General features: G+C 38.4%; 1 protein-coding gene and 1 long non-coding RNA gene across 7 annotated transcripts in view; one reads left to right on the forward strand and one right to left on the reverse strand.

Annotated features, from left to right (window-relative positions):
• Window positions 1–13810, forward strand: part of LOC106506806 (uncharacterized) — a 424630-nt gene extending 410820 nt beyond the window's left edge. Inside the window, exons 5-7 of the long non-coding RNA XR_014834197.1 lie at window positions 1997–2146; window positions 6727–8693; window positions 12410–13810. This is a non-coding gene — a long non-coding RNA (uncharacterized LOC106506806). The remainder of the gene's footprint in view (window positions 1–1996; window positions 2147–6726; window positions 8694–12409) is intronic.
• The window catches only part of MDFIC (MyoD family inhibitor domain containing), a 101053-nt gene that overhangs the window by 64874 nt on the left and 14448 nt on the right, over window positions 1–21731 (reverse strand). For 3 of the 6 annotated variants that reach the window (XM_005673229.4, XM_005673228.4, XM_003134762.7), the window contains exon 3: window positions 13467–13589. The exons of the other annotated variants lie outside the window; for them this stretch is intronic. In XM_005673229.4, the coding sequence (XP_005673286.1) occupies window positions 13467–13589 (123 nt within the window). The remainder of the gene's footprint in view (window positions 1–13466; window positions 13590–21731) is intronic. 6 annotated transcript variants of the gene reach the window in all.

Below are 21731 nucleotides of genomic sequence, written 5' to 3' on the forward strand. Positions count from 1 at the left end.
ATATGAAAAATTCCATTAACTCTAAAAAGCTCTAAGTAAGAACACTGTTAATATAACTAATAAAAAGCATCCTTTGATATGCATGAACTGTAGACTGAGAAAATTAGCTCCTTAAGAGAAGCAACGATAGTCAGTCCACATTTTAAGACAAATTACTACAGCTTAACCAATTCAAAGCTGTCAGTCTCCTACAGGGAAGCTAAGTGTAGTCAAAAGGTACCGAGTTTCATCTATTCAACAATTAACATGTACGTATTGGGAACCAACTCTCATGTGTGGCCCTGGGCCAGATGCTGCAAGGGCTACAAAACTGAGTGAGATGCCAGTTCTGCCTTTAAGCGGCCTTCAGCTCAGTGACGGGGAAGGGGACCATCCACAGACACGCTCCAACGTTGAAATTAATGAGTCCTTTGGGAGAGATGAAGATTAACACTCTGCAAGTCCAAACGGAGGAGAAATCACAGATGTCTGGCTTGAGATGCAGAAAGCTGGCTTGAGATGTGGCAAGGCAGGTAACAGGAATGAACCTTGGGAGAAGGAAAACTCAAGAGGTAGAGGCAAGAGTGAGGAATGCATTGTGTTGTGGTTGTGGGAAAAGTTCCTGAGAGGAAGTAGTGGAGGAAGAAGTAAAATTTATCTTATTCCCACAGTCAGTCATCCAAAATAGTTCACTGAAAATTTGCTGTCGTCCTAGAATGATGCTAATTGCTGGGAATGCAACTTAAAGCCAGCGGACATTGAGCACATAACAGCAAAAAATCAATTATAAATTGTGATAAGGGCTAGGAAGGAAAAGGTGCTATGAGAAACAGGGAAACCCGCTTTAGACTGAGAGGTCTGGGAAAGCCTGCCTTTGGAAGGGACCTAGCATGCAGAAGCCCAGAGACAGAAAGGAACTCAGGGCATCTGAGGAACTGAAAGGAAGCCAGTCATAGCTATGGAAGAAGAAGGAGGTGGGGAGGAGTGGCAGAAGGAGGAATTTCAAGCAGGAATTATGCCCTGTCAAATTCTACAGGAAAAATGAGGACTGAGAAGAAGCCATTGGACTAACTGAGAAAAATGACCTATTAAGAAGACCATTTTAGTTGCATTTAACCCTTTCATGACACAGATCAAGACAGGCTAAGGTATCAGCCCTGTAGACCAGAACTGGGTTGAATCCAAGGAGCTGGTGCTTAAATATAACCTAAAATATCTCAGTGATGGAGGAATTAGAATATAATCTGAGTCTTTATAAAACAATGTCATAAAATCAAACAGCCAGAATGGACCAAGCGTGGACATCCACCAGAAACTGTACATCTACTAGTAGCAGAGTTGACTCAGTTGAGATTAGAGACCACAAATTCCTATCAAGGCTCCTCCTTCTGCTGCATAACATTTTTGTCTATGATCCAGAGCCTCTGGAGCCAGAAATGAGGAGTCTTAGGCTGGAGTCCATTACCTTAGCTTCAGCATAAGCTTGGCAAATATGGCATAGGGTCGTAGAATTTAGTGGGATAATGAAGGACCATCTGCAGGTCCCAGATGACCTTGAAAAAATGCTAGGTGAAGTGAAGAAGGAGGTGAGATACTACAGGGGAAAAGAACATAGTTAGCAGATGAGGCATAATTATTATTAAGGTAAAGAACAGGAAGAATGATAAAGTTAATTTCTGCTTTCAAAATCTTAGAATAAGAGCAGATCTCACTGACAGCAAGGTCCAAGGTGTGTCCACACGTGCAAAATGTGTAAAATGGCTTAAGTAACATGGATATAAAGTCTTCAGAGTTAAAGAAGGCAAGGACCGAAGTCATTTCAAAGATAGTAAAAGAGGCTCTACATCAGTCAAACACTGGGGAGCCTTAACTTAGAGAAAAAATAAGACAATAGTTAAGCATAAAATAGGTTATGCTAGAAAGTGGAACTAAAGGCATGAATAAATAGTCACAGCGATATTACACCCCACATCAGTTTACACAATGACTAACTATGGTTCCATCATTTGATTTTCAGTGTCTCCAGGGAATTCATGTACTCTCAACACCCCTTCGCATCAACTTTCCACGTACCAGACTGGCAACTTGGCTCACATTTAATGCTGAAACAATGAGAAGATGTCATAGCCTGAAATTAGTGGTTTACCCTGCCTTGAATTAGTCCAAAGTAGGGCTTCATGGCAAAACTAAGTATTATTCAATCCTTTATTAAAAAAGGATATATATAATTTATAATATATATTACATATTAATATATATAATATAGAGAGAAGTATGGTATTTAAAATTTAAAAGTTAAAAAGGAATCCTTTTATTTAAAAAAAATTAAAAGGCAAGTTATGCATATCTGAGTAAAAATTACTGAATGGCTTTCGTTCTGTTTCTCTCAAAAAGCCAGACCAAAAACCCCCTTAAATTGGCTAAGGAGCAAAATACTGAAGACATAAACATGTAAGAACATGGGTTAAATTTTACATTTGCAGTAGTAAATTTTCATTCAGATCTACTTCATAAGATTTCCAAAAAATATACTGTATATGGGAGAAGCGCAATGAGAAAAGCCTAACTCAAAGGAATGGTAGGACAATATTGATTACACAGGAACACACTCTTTGTTAGATGTGTTGTTGTCACCACTCCAGCCTAAATTATCACTCACTGTGATTATGTCAGTACCTTTTTAACTTTGAAGGAATATGCAAAAGATAACCCGCCAAGACAGGCCTCCAGATGACATGTGAGTATTTTTTTCATAAAGACAAGAAATGATGAGCAACTTCCAAAGATGAGATGTATGGTCTGATTACAGTTACACCAGCATGAATCAATTATCTGTGACAATTTGAAATGGTGGGAATCATTTTTTTCCTCCTAAATCTCCCAATCCAAGTTCCCAAGAACCATGGAAAACATATTTAATTAAATAATGTGCCAAAGCAGAACAAATTTCTCCACCCACTCTCTTCTCTGGTTCACTTAGAGCAATTTTACCCTCGAATATCAGCATCTGAGGGATTTTAAAGAGATTTCCCTGACTTTGTGTCTCTTGCTAGAGAACCCAGGGACTGGACAAGAATCCAGCTTCTAGGAGGGAACTGCTTGGATCTACCACTAATGCCCTAAGGACTCCTTGAAAGGAAGATGGGACAAGTCCCAGTACTGACTCCAATCCGTGCTAAGGCAGAAGAACCATGGAGCTCTGGACAGCAGTGGAGAGGCGATTCCACCGAACACTTCTCATTCTGACATACAGCCCTTCACTCTCAATACTGAGCCCTCGGCAAAGCTCGAAGCAGTCTCACCCCTCCAGAGGCTGGACAAACACTAGGAACCAATGCCTTCCAGAGCTTGTATCATGGCAGGTGTTTCAGAGAACTACACAAGCTACTGAGGCTTGGGACTAGCAGCGTATCAACTGATTCGCCAAGCCCAGAAAAACTCCCACATTCTTGAATTTTGGGAACTTACTGAAGAACACATGATAGAATTGGTACAATATATTCTTTGTTGCTTACCAGAACTGAATTGCCACTCCCTCAATGCTTCAGCCAGGCCCAGCTTCAAGGGCATATAAGCCGGGCAAGAGCATGGAGCGCTATGCTGAAAAGAACCAGGGCGTGAGCTTGGTTTAATGCTCTACTGTTGCCATCTTGAATTTCATAATAAGTTTTTAACAAGGGGCCCTGCATTCTCATCTTACACTGCTCTCTACTTCCAACGTGATGGAGCTGGTTCATCTTCTACAGAACGTGAAGCAAGCTCAATCTCCTGATTTATTTGTGACTTGAGCATTTCCCACAGGTAACTGGGCTCTAATGCAGCTTTGGGAAGCTGGCCCTCACCCTGATCATTTCTGCCATTCAGGAGAATTGTCTTTTTAAAATATTACTGCTTTTAATAAAGAATTCACCTCATGGGGAAAAACGATACAGAAGAAAAGTATACAGAATATAAGTCCTCTTCACTAATGTGTCCTCACTCAATTTCATACAATCACCTAGGGCTAAATAACGTGAGGAGATATCTTCCATTAAGAAAAAACTTTAAGGAGTTCCCGCTGTGGTGTAGCAGGTTAAGAATCCAGCATTGCTACCCTGCGACATAGGTCACGGCTGCAGCTGAGATTTGATCCCTGGCCCAGGAACTTCCGTATGGCCAAAAAAGAAAGGAAAAAAAAATTTTAATTAGGAGAGTTCCCTGGCAGACTAGTGGTTAGGATGTGGCGGCACTTTCACTGCTGCCGTCCAGTTCCCAGACTCAATCCCTGATCTGCGAACTGAGATCCCACATCAAGCTGCTGCACCACACAGTCAAAAAATAACAATAATAAGAAGAAAACCAGCAGCTTCGAATCATATGTATTCTTTTTTGCTCATTTCAGGGGCCTCGCTTAGAAAATATCAAACTACCACTCCATTTAGTTACAACTGGTGACCCAAGGGCAAAGCAGCGAAGACCCAGAAAGGACCAACTGGCTGTCTTCTCAAGCTTCTGTGAGGAGTTCAAGAGAGTGAGCTTCATGAAAAACACAGATAAAGCCCCAGTTTTGCCATGTCCTTTGAAGGAAACCTCTGTATATCTGTTTCCTCGCCTGTCAAGTATGGCAATTTTTACAAAGCCTACAAAACCTCTTCCCAAGGGAGCACTCTGGGTTTAGGAAAAGCTATCACAGGAACCCATCCCCATGGCCACACTGTGGTCCTTGTCCTCGCCTGGGACTACCCCACCTCAGACATCTTAAATTCACAGTTTCCATTCTCATCATCCGCCTTCTCTTTCTACTTATCGTATTTACTTACTGCACCTATACCTGTTTCGTTTCTTAGAAACAGAACACTTTAAGGATTGTTAGTCTCCCTGGTTTCTTCTTTCTCATTTTTAAGATCCTTCCTGTCTTTCCTTCTTTCCCTACCCATCTGATGTTCACAGCCCATCACTTCAAGCCCTCTTCGGACAACATCCTTAAATTCTTTGCCCTGTTATCCTTTCATCACACTATCATTTGTCCAAACTAAGATCTTGGCCTCCTTCCCAGCACCTACCATTCCCTTACCCCATGTGTCTTACTGACTTATCGTTAGAAAAAAGCTAAATCCACCCACTTCTTGCACCTGCCTCTACCCCAGTCCAAGCCACGTTCTTTTCTCAGGTGGATGCATACAACAGTCTCAGGTGGTCTCTTTTATATATGTATATATTTTCCCCACTGTACAGCAAGGGGATCAAGTTATCCTTACATGTATACATTACATTTCCCCCCCCACCCTTTGTTCTGTTGCAACATGAGTGTCTAGACAAAGTTCTCAATGCTACTCAGCAGGATCTCCTTGTAAATCTATTCTAAGTTGTGTCTGATAAGCCCAAGCTCCTGATCCCTCCCACTTCCTCCCCCTCCCATCAAGCAGCCACAAGTCTTTTCTCCAAGTCCATGATTAGCACAAATGAACATCTCCTCAGAAAAGAAAATCCAGTGGTCTCTTAATGCTTTCAATCCTTCCTATTCTCATTTACTTTCTAACTACTGCAAGAGCAATCATCCTAAAATACAGGGCCAAACTAACATTGAACTTACTACTCCCTTCAATATCTTCCATCTTCCCTTAACCCTTTGTTAACAGAGTCCTTCCTTCCATCTCATCATCCCTCATTTAACATTTGACATCCCAGCTGACACCAAACTTCTACTCTCTTCCAGCTGGCTGTGTTCTCTAACCTCTAGACCCATCAGTGTGTTGATCTTTCGGCCTGGAGCACTCTGTCCCCATCTCCTCTCCCACTCTGCGCGGGGTGGCCACGTCCCTTAGGCATCACCACAGATATCACTTCCTCTGCAAAGCCCTTTCAGACCCTCCCCCTACCTAAGTATTTGCATTTCTCAAATGTGAACACAGCCACCTGCACTTCCTCATCACAGCACTCATAACACACATTATCATTTCAAGATAAACCATGTATCCCTTCCACCAGATTGTAAATTCTGAAATCAGAGGCTGTACCATCCATCACTCTATCCCCAACACAACACAGAACCAGTGTACTGGAAGCACTCCATCATAATATAATTGATTTTTTTATTCGGTTTTCAAAATTACATTTTGATTCTGAATCCTCAAAGTTCATTGCAGCAACACGCTCTACAAATAATAATCTGTGCATAAATTCACACAGCATTCAGATCCAGGAAGTTTGAGGCTTGAGAACTAAAATTATCTAGACCACAGTATTTACGGTCCTGATCATTAAAAGTTATTTATTTCTTCAGTAGTTAGCATTTTCAGGGTGATCTCTAAGCCAGTTCCCAGGCCTCAGCTCCTCCCTGAGGCTTGAAGAACTCCCAAATGGGAAAGGAATAAATCTGGATCCCTCACTGAGCCTTCATCCATCACTTGTACTCCAACACCACCATTGCATCTCCCCCAATAAAGATCTAAAGATTTTAGGAATATCTGAAAAATCTTTAATAAAAGTGTAGTAGGATATAGATTGCAAATTGAATGGGTCATGGTATCTGATAAAGGTGAAAGGTGAAGAAATTAATAATATTAATAGGAATAATAAGAAAAATAACAGAACATATTTTTATAGACAACAAAAATTTGAAAACTAATTTAGAAAGGCAGAGAACCGTACAGGAAGGAAGATGGGGGAGGGAAGGGAGGAGAGTGGGGAGGTAGGGAGAAGGCAAGAAAAGGGAGGATAAAGAAGGAAGGACGGGAACTAAAGTCACCGCAATCTCTTTTCTTCTAGGTAGGCAAGAAAAATTAGCAACAGGGGATCCAAAAAGGTCCTACAGAAAGTGTCATCCCTACCCTCCTCCACAGACAATAAATGTTATCCAGATCTTCTTCCAAAGTTCACCGAGAACACTTCAGAAGAGCCTCATCATGAACAGCACACAAATCTAGCACTTGATAGGACATCACTAGAGTCATCTATGAACATTTGGAACTCGACATGAAGGAACCATCTGTGGCTTGGGAATAAGAAGGGGGCTAGAAGGACTAGAAGGAAAAATGCAGTTATTGAAAATGCATCATAGGACCTTAAAGTCTGAAACAGTAGAAGCAAGATGGATAAAGAATCTCTTCCCTCCTCTCCTTAATTGAATACACTTAAGCAATCAAGTTTTTATTAAGCATAGACCACGCTGCATACAATGTGTCAGCTATTGTTAGGGACATAAATATCTATGGTCCCAGAAACGCCTGGTCTCTGTACTCAGCATGTCTGGACATTTAACCCACTGGAACTGCAGAGGAAAAAAAAGTTTCATAACTGATACTTGGGCCCAAGAATAATCATAATAAAAAATGATAAATCCATTGAGTGTTTATACACTTATCTCTGTGCTAATTAAGCATAAATACGCATTTTTTTAAGGGCCACTCTGGCATCATATGCAAGTTCCCAGGTTAGGGCTCAAACTGGAGCTACAGCTGCCGACATACACCACAGCCACAGTGATACTGGATCTGAGCCACGTCTGTGACGTACACCACAGCTTATGGAAACTTCAGATCTTTAACCCACTGAGCAAGGCCAGGGATCAAACCCACATCCTCATGGGTACTAGTCAAGTATGTTACCACTGAGCCACAACAGGAACTCCCTAAATGTGCATTTTCTTGCATAATCTTTAAAGTAACACAATGAGATATACAGAATTAGTACCTCCATTCTAAAGATTCTATTCTAAAGATATCCATTTTAAAGAAACATTTTCTCAGAGAGTTTGGGCAACTTGCTCAACACCAGTACTCACGATGCACCCAGGGTCTGAACTTTTCCATTGTTCTCCAGCACCCTGAATCTAAGATGATCCAAACAGAAGATAGACAATGGTTCTCCCTGGCTTTGGGGGCAAAACCCAAATGAGCGTGGAATAATGTACCCTGAGGAAAAGTGTGTTGGGAACTTGAACTCCATTCTAGAACACAGTTATCATCAACCATCATGTTAAATATGGAGAGCCATTGAAAGTGGCTTATCCACTCAACCCTAAAACCAAATGTTGAGATTTGGAATAATTGATGGCTAAAAATTCCTCTCTACAGCAATAACCAAAGCATCTGAACTACAGCTGCATGATGATTTGGTCAGCACTTGAAAAAAGAGAATTTTTCTGAGACACATATATAAAATTAGGGACTGAGCAAGAAAGACGTCACCATGACTTCCTCTCATTACGGCTTCCCATGAATGAGCACCATGTATTAGGGAAAGCATCCCAGATTACCTAAGAATTCTAACACAAAAGCTGCATTTCCTAGTCATACTGGGTGGTAACTCTTGGCGGGGAGGGAGAATGTGCTTATGGTCACTTTTATTTAAATTCTAAAGAAAACCAAATAATACTTACTGCAATGAGCATTCAAACATGAGAGCCATTGAAAAAATTTAAATCCAAACCTCTCAGTGCTCTTTCCTTATGTTCAAAGTAAGGAATGCTCTAAGTATATAAATAGTGCACTTGAGCACTTGAGCAGTATCTGCCTTTCTTTCAGTATTTGCACTGAAGAAGCATTCCCTCATGCCCAACGTGACAAAATGGAATTCAATGAGGGGTGATCAGAGATAAGCTGGCAAAAGAAATAATACAGCCGCTAACAATAGAGCCTGCTGATGTTGAGAAGAAACTCAGAGGATGCCAAGAGGAAGGTTTCAAGGAGGAGGATGGGTGAAAAAGAATGATGCAGCAGCTCCATAAGGAAGAGGCAAGTGTGGATTAGAGAAAGAGGGCTTGCGTTCTACCACCAATCAAGTGCTTACTACTATGAGGGCTAAAAACTCTTCAAAATGAATAAATGGGTTAAACAGAATGGGGATTACCATTTAAGTAGAGCAATCTAACTTTGCTTTAGATCATGGGAATTCTACCAAATCACAAAGGAGAGAATTAGCTGAACAAAATAGTTTAATTTAATGGGAAATTTATTTCAGAAGAGATGCTAAGGAAAATTTCTGGAGTTAAGTAATGACATTTAGAATTAGGAGCCGTTTATGTAAAAAGCAATGTCCAAGGATAAAGTTAACTAATAAGAATTTTTCAGGAAGACCTAGAAAAATCTGAGATAGAGACCTGAGGCACTTTAGAAAGAAGAACAAAGAAAAATGTAAGCTCTCTCTCTATAGGAAATAATTAGAATAGTAGAATTTGACCTAAATTAAAGGAAAATTTCGTCATGCCTATGAGCATAAGCATAGTAACACACACACACACACACACACACTTCTTCCTACCTTATAAATCCCCCAAGACTGAGATCAAAATGTTACTTCTGCTTCTTTTCTAGTCTAATTAAAACATGAAATGTTGCCTATTTGCCCGTTATCAGTTTATGCATATTATGGGTTAAATAGAAAAGTTAATATTAATTGAGGGTGTCACTTCACTGCAACATTTACTTTATTAAGTCAGCGGACTAGTGAGTATTAAAATAAGGCATGGCTCCAAATTATATACTATCCCATTTATGCTAATCTGAGGGTGAAAGCCAAAGTCTTAGCCAGTATTCCCATAAAAAGACACCCTTCTACACTCTAAAATGTAAGCCCTATTCCAGAAATTAAACTATACCCCAAAAGATTTTTTCAGACTGTAAATGCCTTTTAAACTGTAAAAAGGACAAAATTATAAAATAGAAAAAAAATAAAACTTTCCAATTACAAAATTTCCTCACAAAACTTCCATTGTTTTTTATTCTTTAATGATTTGATTTAGATTTTTTTTTAAACAAACTTAAGTAGTTGGAATCATCTTTTTAATTTAAATTTCACAAGAGAATCACAATGTACATCCCCTGACAGGATTGTGTGTGGCCTATTTATTCGAAATGTTTGAGTCCATATGGATTTCTTCTATTTTATGTATAACTTCCAGAAAGAATTTTCTCTAATAAGCTAGCAACTCAAGGGCAACCAATATGAAATCCAGGCCCTGAGAGCACAGTACCTCAGGTCTGCCACCTGTGATGTTTGCTAGAAGGACCAGGGAAGGCACGCAAAGCTCAAATTTCCATGTGGGGCACACTCAGAAGTGTGAGCCAGAAGTGGGTGGTCCACTGAGGTCAGGGTTAAAGTTCACAGGATAATTTGGAAATTATTCTCAGCTTGGATCTCATTTATGAGGCCCGAGAATACACCCTTTAATTAGAATACAATTTCCAAAGCAGCCACTCCCTTGACTTTCCAGAGCTCGGCTATTCTCAGAAAAGTAAAAACAGCCGCATCACACTGACAGCTAACAGTCCCCTATAAATTATGCCTTCAATGTCCAAACCAAGAAGGCAGCAGGCGTCCGGGACAACAGAGATGTTAACTGCTATCCGGCACAGCCCCATCTCAAGAACAGACAGATAAAGAGAAGTCACATTAAACAGAGTCCCTTTCCTTCACTTCTTGCTTATGCAGCTGAATTATCCCATGAAAGCTTGGAAAAAGAGTGGGTTGTACATTTGAAAACGTTCCCACATCCCAGCCGGCCTCATTTTTCTGATGATCCCTCCATCCAGCCAACCTCACACTACAGTGGGAACACTAAAATCAGTTCCATGAGAGCCAGCTGTCCGCCTCTTCCACGGTGCTCAGGGAGCCACACAGGACTCCTGGCATGGGAGCCGGCCCGGTCCTGACTCACCACAGATGTTCCCCTCCTCCCCCAGGCAGCTCTGAGCCAGAGCCTTCTTTCCAGTGCCTATTGTTATTACAAAAGATTCACTGGGCCCCCAGAATGAGCTCGGTGCTGAAGCAAGATGAAAACACCCATCCCCGTAACTGCCCAGTTAAGAGGGACAGACATTAGATGACGCAGAGATGGCCAATGATTCAGTGCGGGAAAGCCAAAGATGGAAAGTCAGGCAGTTTTGGAGAGTTTAGTATCTGGGAGTTGGAATAGCAGAAGCTATCAGATTATCAAAGTTGCAAATGCTCTCCCGACTTGAGTGGATTTTAAAGATGACATAAAATGTTCCATTCCAGCAAATCCAGATATCGAATTTTTTTGTAGACCCAACAGAGTCACAACTGTCTAGAAAAGCAGGACCAAGGAAATAACAAAAATGTAGTTTTGAAATTTGTAATCAGAAGTCACAGTCTAAAGTTACCCACACATTTCTGGAAATTCTTGCCCATTTATGTTTTAGGCAGGAATGGCATTGCTGTCTTGGGCCATTACCCTTCACAGATCCATTCATCTGTCCGTTCTCCCAGCAGACCTCAGAGGGGAGCATAAATCTCCCTCTCTGCATTCCCTCGGCGCAGATGAGGACAACCAGACAGTTGTTCCCAAATACTTCAGTGCTCCATGGCTGCATCATTAGCTCAATAAAGAAACTATTTCATGTAACTTACAGCATTTTTTTTTATCACTGTCCATGTAGCCAGTATAGACAATAAAGAGTTCATTTTAAGTCCATTCCCTTTAATGGTATGAATTCTACAACTAAAACGAGCTTCATCAAATGGCACCAAAAAAATTTAACATGTTACTATGACTCTCCCTATCCTTATACAACCATGCTTATATTTTGATTTTCATCCTGCGAGTTCATATTCATGGTTTTCTAGTGTGGCCTTGGGAAGGGAGATTAGGGAAATCAATTGATTAAATGAAACAGACATTTAAATTCTGTGACTAGAGGGTGAAAAAAAAGGAGCAAACAATCATGCCTGCAAAAGGTGAAGGTAAAATTGTTTACAGAAGAGAAGGGTTCTTCTGGCTGTAATCTCCTTTCTTTTTTCTTTTTTTCTTTTTTTTTAATGCTTTTTAGGGCCACACCCATGGCACATGGAAGTTCCAGGCTAAGGGGTCAAATCAGAGCTACAGCTGTCAGCCTGCACCAGAGTCACAGCCACAGCCACAGCCACGTGGGATCTGAGCTGTGTCTGCGACCAACACCACAGCTCATGGCAATGCTGGATCCTTAACCCACTGAGCAAGCCCAGGGATCGAACCCACATCCTCATGCATACTAGTCAGGTTAATTACCACTGAGCCATGACAGGAACGCCCTTGCTCTAATTTTCAGGTTGCTGGGAAATCACAGATAATATATTCCAGTATCTCACAAAAGCTATAAAGTTTCACAACAAGCAGAGTCAATATTTAGAAGACAACCAACATATGTTTTGGGAATAAATATTTACTTGCAATAGTGTTTATTTGATTCTTTTGAGAGAGCTATACAAATCTTGTTCTTCACTAATTTCTGAGTCTCATTTCCTTTCTATTCCTTTCCCCAATTCCTTTCATACTTTTTAGAAAAGTATTAAAAAAACAAATGGTCCTAAAATTAAACTAAAACACGCTCACTTTTAGAGCTTTGTTTGAAAACTTGAAATTTCCTTTGATAGTGTTTTTATTGTTATTGTTTGTTTTCTACAAGGTCATTTTTTCCTTCCTTTTCAATTGTTTTTTTCTCTTTGGTTTCAGATAGGGAGAGACACTGTGTATTCTGAAGAGGCAAGACAATATTCCAAGATTCAAAGTAAATGTAACATGTAACACAGAAAAAGGATCTATATTATGAAGCTGTCTGAACTGAAGAATTAAATTAAAAGAATAAAATAAACCAACACTTGATTCTCAGAATAGAACATCTTCTCTGTCCTCTCTGGAAAACTGAGAAGTGATGTGGTAATTTGGTTACCATGAATGAGAATTTCAAAAGATGTAGTACTCCTAAGCCTTTCCAGGTGTGGAACAGCAGCAATCTTTCTACTTACACATTCGCTACAGAAAATTGTTCATTGTTTGGCATATTCATCTTGAATCCACAACTGGGGAAATGTGGTGACCAGAACAAGCAGAACCTGCCATTGATCAGCATTCCAAATAGCACCCCAAAGACACTGGCATTTCAGGGTCTTCCCAGAGTAAAACAAAGCAAAGCCAAAGCTTTTTATATATTCTACAGAGCAATTTTAAGAAGAGGAAGAGAATTTTTAAAAGCCAAAGAGTAATAAAATGTTAATTGTAAAATAACAGTTTAGAATCATTCAACCAGGACAGCAGGGATCACATGGTGATACAAAAGTACTGTGCATTCTCCTTTAGCTCTGTCTTTTTTGTACTGGGCAAGGCCAGGGATCAGACTCACATCTTCACGGATACTAGTCTGATTTGTTTCCACTGCACCACAACAGGAACTCCCTCTATTGTCTTTTTGGTTTCAGTCTGTTTTTACTTAGAATTGTTTGACTTCTACTTAGTAGCTGCTCAAGAAGGAATTAAATTTTGTCTAAATCTCTCTGAGAATGGGATCTAAAATTTACAGGTAAATTTTCCCTTTCTAAAGAAAGGATAAAAACTGACAGAATTATTTGTATCCTAGTATTAAGCTTTGTATGCCAAAAGACTCATGAACACACTTTCAGATAAACTCTGTTGATTTACAGATTTCTAACAGAATTCTAGGAGACAGTTAACTGAGAGGATACGATCATAGTCATGGGTCTGAATCACTCCAATTTTCTCCAGAAATACTTACTTCTGATGAGTTCATCATCCGAACAATTTCCCCAAATGGACTGGTCTTGCTTCTCTCCATGTGTGAAGCAGCTATTGGTGGCTTGAGTAATATCTCGGTCAGTATTTTCTTTATCACATTTTTCTAAATTCAAAAAAATATATATATTTATTATCATTAAATATGACATGATTTTATCTATTTTTTCATTTTATAGATGATTTCCTAAATGCTTCTAAATCTGTCATAATTTAAAAAAATGGGATCAATATCTCTGACTGTTGGATATGTTATTGACTCAATGACTGTGATTTCCTGAGTACCTACCATGACTAGCATTGAATAAAAAGATTTTACTGTAAAAATTATGTTAAGATTATTGTAACCAAGTCATAGTAACACAGCAAATGATCTGTCACGATAGGGAAATGTTTAACAGTTATATCAAGGATGGAAATGAGTCCATATATGTAGAGGATGGGGGTCAGGGCAGGGGAAGCATCAAAGAAAAGAGATTTATATGTAGGTTTATGGGTTCTGGGCAGGGGGGAGCCAATAGATAAGGAAAAGTAATGTCTTATTGGAAACATAACTCAAGCAAAAAGCAGACTATAACACAAGGCAAAATGAATGATAAGAGAAGCCTAGAGCACTAAAGAGGTTCAGAGGAAGAAAAAAAATTCACTAGGATTCAGAGCTCAAGAAAGGCACTATAGAAAATGGTGCATGTGGGATAGTCTTTTAAAAGATCAGTAGCAATTTTCAAAGTAGAGATGGGAAAAAGGCCATTCCAGATGGAAGAAGAGCATGGGAAACTCTACAAGCAGGCATTTGGACAAAAGTTCCAACTTTCTGGACTATGAAGCACTTTAAGACGGATGTCAGGAGATAACACAGTACAAGTTTGAAGAGGGACACATTATGGACATTTGAATGCCCAAGTGAGATATTTGGACCTAATTTCAAAACAAGATAAGTAAGTGACATGAGCCACTGAAGCTTTATGAATTGCCTAATCAATGATATGCATTAGGAAGATTAATAAACTTGTATACACCAGTGGTTCTCAATCCTGAGTGTATTTTAATTCACTCAGAGGATTTTAAAAAAAACAGATTCCTGGGCCCCATCACCTGAAATTCTATTTTAATTGGGGGGAGGAAGAATATATGATTCTACTGTACATAAATCCTTGAGAATCACTAGAGTATGGATGCATCTAAGAAAAGAACAGAGTAAAGGAAACTAAAAGGGAGACTTAGCATAGTCCAGGCAGAAGTTGATGAGTTTCATCAACTAGATAAAAAGATGGGAAAGGAGTTAAATGTGAGAAAATATGTAGAGGGATTCACAGATCATCAGAGACAATGGGATTGGTGATAACAGAGTTCTCTTAGTCTGAATTGGATGGGGAAAACCTAAAGACTGGGAAAATAATTATAAAAATGTATATTTGTACCTAGCAGATGTGTGGACATCAAATTATGCAGTGGGGATACAATTAATCACAAGACACAGCCCAGGCCTTCATGGAGTCTATAGTCTAGGAGAGGAGTTTAACGTTGCACATCTGACTTTGCAAGTCACAGAGTTACAGCTGGAAAGAGTCATCTTCATAAAAGGGATTGCTTAAGCCATTCATATGACCAGGCTCACCAAAAGAGTGAGTACATTAAAAAAAAAAAAAAAAAAAAAGAGTATCAGGAGGAGCCTAGGGAGTTCCCATCATGGCACAGCGGAAACGAAGCCAACTAGGAACCCTGAGATTTCAGGTTCGATCCCTGGCCTCGCTCAGTGGGTTAAGGATCTGGCGTTGCTGTGAGCTGTGGTGTAGGTTGCAGACCCAACTCAGATCTGGCATTGCTATGTCTGTGGCATAGGCCAGTGGCTACAACGCCAATTCGACCCCTAGCCTGGGAAACTCCATATGCCTCAGGTGCACCTCTAAAAAGACAAAAAGACCAAATATTAAAAAAAAAAATTTAAAAAGAGGAGTATGCATAAGTGTAGAAAAGAGTCGCAAAAGAAAAACTAGATGATGTCAAGCCATGGAAGAAAGGAAAGGAAAGAGATTTAAACAGAAGTTGTTAGTCAACAGTATTAACATTTCCAGTGGAAGGAAAAAAGTTTCTGCACACTCAGAAATTTCTCAGGTACCATGGGGATTTCACCATTGAAGAGTTCTGCCATGAAACACATTTCAACACATGAAAATAGACGGACACTCAATAAAGAGTAAGTCCAGAGGCTAAGATTTCTAGAAAAAAAATGGGATCTTCAATACTAAGCATTTTTTAGAAAGCAAAACCATATTCAGCTAGCAGTAAGATATAAATTAGAAGCATGCTAAACTAATATGTTCTAGATTTATGTAACATTTACACAGCATTATCATAGAAAAAAATGCAATCTTTCTGAGAGGTGTTAGTTTCAATTAAAATCTTTGACTTTTTAAACAACTCCAGAAATATCTCCACTGATGGAGTCAACCCAAGGCTTTTCTGAGATGATCAACAGAAAAGATTTGTATACAAATTCACTAATACACACGAACTCCTTTACCAGCAGAGTCCTACACTTTCTGCTACTGTTATGTAGCTGACTGCCGCCAGGTGTCATGCTAGTAGGCTTGATTCAATTAGTAACTCTAATTGAAGCTGAATGAAATTAATTATATAATTTTGAGCTGTTCAAGTTTAATTCCATTAAAATTAATTCATGAAACCAGGGCATTATGAAGCATTGCTGACTAAAAGAAAATAGGTATGAATAAAGCCTCTAGACACACTTGACTCACATTTGAATCATGTCCAATATTCAAGTGCTAAACACAGACCCTTCTCAACTCTGCACCGAACGAATGAAAATGTCATGTGGTCCATATGCAAACGAATTTAGAGTGACCCACTACTAAAAGGGAAACAAAGTTCCTTCTGCCCTAAATATTTATTAAGAGACGATTGTCATATTTTTTTAAGTTTCCTTATCTGTGCAATTATAGAATTAAGTGATGCCCAGAGTCTTTCTCCACTTGAAAAAGAAAAACGAGAGTTCCTGTTGTAGCTCAGCGGAAATAAATCTGACTAGCACCCACAACGACACAGGTTCAATCCCTGGCCTTGCCGTAAGCTGCGGTGTGAGCCGCAGATGCGGCTTGGATCCTGATTTGCTGTGGCTGTGGCATAGGCTGGCAGCTACAGCTCCAATTCAACCCCTAGCCTGGGACTGTCCACATGCCATGGGTGTGGCTCTAAAAAGACAAAAACATTTTTAAAAATTTAAAAAAAAGAAAAACGATCAGTCTCTATCTCATTATATCTAAGCAATAATAAATATGTAACTACTATTAAATCACAATTATTGGTCTACGCAACTTTGCCTCCTTTGAAAACTAAGAAGTCTTGGCTCAAAAGTCAGTCTTAGGCTTTTGCTATGGTCCATAGCATGCAGCCCAAAGCAAGGTTCAGAAATTATTCCAAGTATAAACTTTACATTGACTTGTCAATTCTCCATTTTTATAAATTAAACTTTTGTGACCACTTGACTGGACTGTGGCTTTTTAATATATGTATTTGTATTTTATTAACACCTCTTTAATTTTTAATGGACACCAATATAGCAGCCTCATAAATGATGTGCAGTTATATCTAATATTGACTAAAGGCACCGAAAGAGAGTGGGATTTGATTAACTGAAAACTCCAAAATGGATACCTTCACATCCGGCCACAGAACAACCTTACTACAACTTTCAATAGGTTTGGGTCACAGCCGCTACTCATTAAAAGGACAAAATAGCAGTTTCTAATAATTTCTGTTATTAGTATAGGCTTCCTATCACTTCTGAATTGTGCCAGCAGAAGCCACAGTCCTGGTTTAGTTAACACCTTTCTACATTTATGAAGGTTTGTAGTTGCGATTCAACTGATATGTGGGCCTGAAAGACATATCCCAAAGGCAATCAAGTCATTTTGGTGATGAATAAAGTTAATCTGTACCTTTTTATAAGATTTCTATATACACATCCATTCCTCCCCAACTATGCACACACACATACACACACACACACACACACAAGCACTTCTCTCCAACTTAGTAACTTTCTCTTAAAAGGGACCTACACCATCTCAAAGATCCTCTTCTCCTAAGCTAATGGTTCACTACTCTAGTGCACCTTAAACATAAGATGCACAGGTCCCAGCCTCAGGGGTCCCAATTCAGGTAGTATGGAGAGGGAAGGGGTGTCATCATTACATATGGCCAGATTTGAGGGGCACTATTCTACATCAGCTCCTCTGTACAATACAATTTAAAGAAAACATAGAAGAGCCCAACAAACATTGAAAGGCAGACCTTGCTTCTCATCCCCTTGTCACAGGATTCCAAGTTACCAGAAAACACAATTTTACCTAATCACTAATGAATATACAGGTATTTAGTTCCATTTCTATGTCAGGACAACTCTGAGAATATAAAACCTAAATTATATACAACACTAGACAGTTCTACCAATAGATGAACATATAAAATACGTTTTAGACATTAAAACAAAAATTGAAGACACTTTAAATGTAGCACTAGACCAAAGGCTATCAGTATACTACTGGCATCTGCTTCCAAAAGATGAGCTCCCAAATATTGTACTGTGCCTACACTGAATAGGGAAATGCAGAAGACTCTGGATGAGGGGAAAAAGCTTGGTCCCTGACAACAAATCCTCTTGCTGAGGAGACCAAACATACACATAAAACCATCAAACAACTACAAAAAAGAAAGTCATGAAAACTGCCCTGGGTCACAATTCTGGCTTAAGGACTGACAAGAAGGGGGCTGGGCCTCATTCCCTTTATCCAGAAACCAGGGCACTGAGTTGGATAGTTGCATAAACTTTTTTTGGCTCTAAAATTCTATAAATCTGAGTCTACCCAAGGGCTAAATAGAGCCAAAATTTCATATACGCACAGTAGGGTGTTTGGAACAGAGTAGAGAAGATCATAGAAAAACCTCAGTAAAGCATTGACTTTGAGTTAACTTTCAAAGAAAATCGTGAGCATGAAAACACCAAAGAGTCAAAGGAAAAAAGTAAGAGTTCCAAAGTTATCAATTTAAATAAAGTATGTCCTTCAGAAATGACTATCTCCCTTACAGGATCAATGCTATTTATTTTCTGCTATATTTCTTAAGATGGTCATAATGGTGAGAAGCAATCTTGCTCTAATCTCAACTATCCCTACTAAAGAAGAATGAGAAAAATTCAAATAAAGAGAATTTCCATTTAACTTAAAGTTCTATAATATTTTACCTAGTTGGCATTATCCAAATTTATTTTTTTGTCAGAATAATTTCTATTTTATTTCAAATGCTATTGATATCAATGAAAATAAAAACAAGGATATAATAAAATACAACAACTTAATTTCCTTGCACCTTACCCTCATCCCTTAGGTTCAATTTAATAATTTCAATGTAAATGAATTTCTATTCTTGATGATTTTCAGTTATTAAGTCTATGTTCTCCAAATATGCTATCACTATATCTATTAGATAAGGTATTATTGAATTTTTTTGAAATGGCATTTGAAATATTTTCTCTTTGTTTTGTGTCAAGTTCAAACTTTACAACATGATTTTTGCTACTAACAGTACTCCTAATGAAATACTTTTAAAGAGGATAATTCTATGTGGTCTATTGGGTGAAGTAATTTATCATAAAATGTTGATTATATCATTTTTTTTCATTTTTTTTATTACTCAAATGAATTTATCCGAATTTAAAACTTTGAGAATTTTATTTATCCCAGGCAGCTGGAGAATAAAATAACTGAATGGTGACTAACAAAAAAGAAATATCTAAGTGCATTAAAAATAAGTAAACTGGATAATAATATAGGTAAGATATTCTATATGCCATATAACAGCCACTCAGCTATGTGTTAAGTAAAAACATAAATTAAAAAATAATAAATTAAAAATTTAAAAAAGAAAAAACAAAAATTCTTTTGTTGAAAGAATTAATGAATTTTTACAATTACAGTATTTTCAATTTTCAAAGGACTTTAATATATAATATTTACTTGATCTTCAGAACCATCAACAACATAATGAAGAAAACATTAGCTCAATTCTACTGATGAGAATATAGAGCGAGTCTCAGAGATAGATACTCAACTGGAAATAGGACGATAAAGTGCAGAATTGGAAAGAATCTTGCAGCTCAGCTAACTTCCTACCCTACCCAGGGTAAAAGCGTCACTGCAATATCTCGACCCTTCTCCAGAATTCCAAGGGATGGTACCTCACAAGCAAGCACGTTCTATTCTTGGTTAGTTTGTTTTGAATATCAATATGCCATCAAGTGATCTCAAACTGGTCCTAGTTCTGTGCATTGTAGGTAGAAATAATAAACTTTTCATAATACAACTATTCAATCTACTGAATAGGGATATTTTTTCATCAGCTTATAGTCACGGAAATTTATTATCTCAATAGCTAAATGCTTTTAAAACATAATGTAACAGAAGAATTTAGAAACATTGCATGAGGATGAAATGAGCGTGTCAAAGATAGTAATGAACTTTTAAAACCTGTACATACTGTTGGTGCCATGGTTTTCTAACAAATAGGGACAACACTGTCATACATAAGAAAAGATACCTGAATCCTTCCTGATGAATAAATAAAAAGACTCTTCTTAGGTTCTCTGGGACAGAAATATTATCCTAAATTGTACTTCGCACTGGAGAAACAGTTAAGAGCACGGGATCTGAAATCAGGGTGCCTGAGTCCATCACTAACTACGTGGATTGTGGGCAAATGAATAATCTTTGTTTATTAGATTCTTTTTTTAGGGCCACACCCATGGCATATGGAAGCTCCCAGGCTAGGGGTCCAATCGGAGCTGTAGCCACTGGCTTATGCCAGAGCCACAGCAACGCAGGATCCAAGCCACATCTGCAACCTAGACCACAGCTCACGGCAATGCCAGATCCTTAACCCAAAGAGCGATACCAGGGATCGAACCCGCAACCTCAAGGTTCCTAGTTGGATTCATTAACCACTGAGCCACAACAGGAACTCCAATCTTTGTTAGATTCTTAATTTTTTTTTCTTTGTTTTTTAGGGCCACACCTACTGCATATGGAGTTCCCAAGTTAGGGGTCGAATTGGAGCTGTAGCCAACGGCTGACACCACAGTACACAGCAAGACCGGATCCCCAACCCACTGAGTGAACCCACATCCTCATGGATACTAGTTGGATTCTCTTCCACTGTGCCACAACAGAACTCCAGATTCTTAATATTTAAAATGGTAATAGCAGCATTACCTACATCTCAGAAGGTGGACGTGGAAATAAATGGAAGGATGCCTAGAAAGCAGAGTGTCTGTCTGGTTTATAATAAGGGCTCATTCACACTTGCTCTTAGTATTACATTACAATAAGCACCTTTTAAAAACCTTAGGGAAGCTGTCAAGGACGTTATCTATCTATCTATTCAGTAACCCCTATGTGGAAAACCATGCTAGAAATTTGTTTCCAGATTGAATATAAGGAAAACTATTGCTTCCTGTGAGAAGATATGCATTATTTTTTTTTCCTTATGGACAATGAAAAGCATATTTGAGAAAATGTTTTCTTTTTGCCTCAAATTTACAGACAAAGTTAAATAACTGGATTTGACCCTATAGTGATACCTATATGTTTTGATTTTCCCTCAGGTTTGGGCCTCCTGGGAATCCATATTTTCTATTATTCTGTTTTAATCTTTTTTTTAAATATACTCTTATAAACTACCTCAAATATTCTCCTGAACTAGGCAGAGGTATGTGTAAATGCACAAACCAGTTATTAAATATTCTACTTGTTATCCATACTTTGCTTACTCTGTGAAAGAGTGATATAAATGATGGTGCTTGGCAGATATCCTTATAAAGCCTCATAAAACTTAGTATAATAATTCACCTATTTCTTACAGAAAAGAGTATTAGCTTTATGCTTAAAATTTTGGATTTTGGCATGTTAGTTCTACTTCAATTACATATTTGATAACTTATGACAAAGAATTTATAATCTATGTAACACATATACTCTTATTGCTATGCAATCCATATTCATACTTCCATTATCTGTAAACAAAAGCACCTTAAACAATTTCATTTTTACTCTTCCATTCAAATACCAGCATTATTTCAGATCATCTATGTGATTTCTAGTTTGTGAAATATCAAATAATCTGAGACCAAAAAAAAAAGAAAAAAAAAAAGAAAGGAATCTGGGTCTGTATTTCC

The sequence above is a fragment of the Sus scrofa genome, chromosome 18 (genome assembly GCF_054392235.1).
Source record: "Sus scrofa isolate SSC_HxYL_T2T_F1_AM1 chromosome 18, Sscrofa_HxYL_maternal_Yorkshire_Landrace_v2.0, whole genome shotgun sequence".
Classification (NCBI taxonomy): domain Eukaryota; kingdom Metazoa; phylum Chordata; class Mammalia; order Artiodactyla; family Suidae; genus Sus; species Sus scrofa.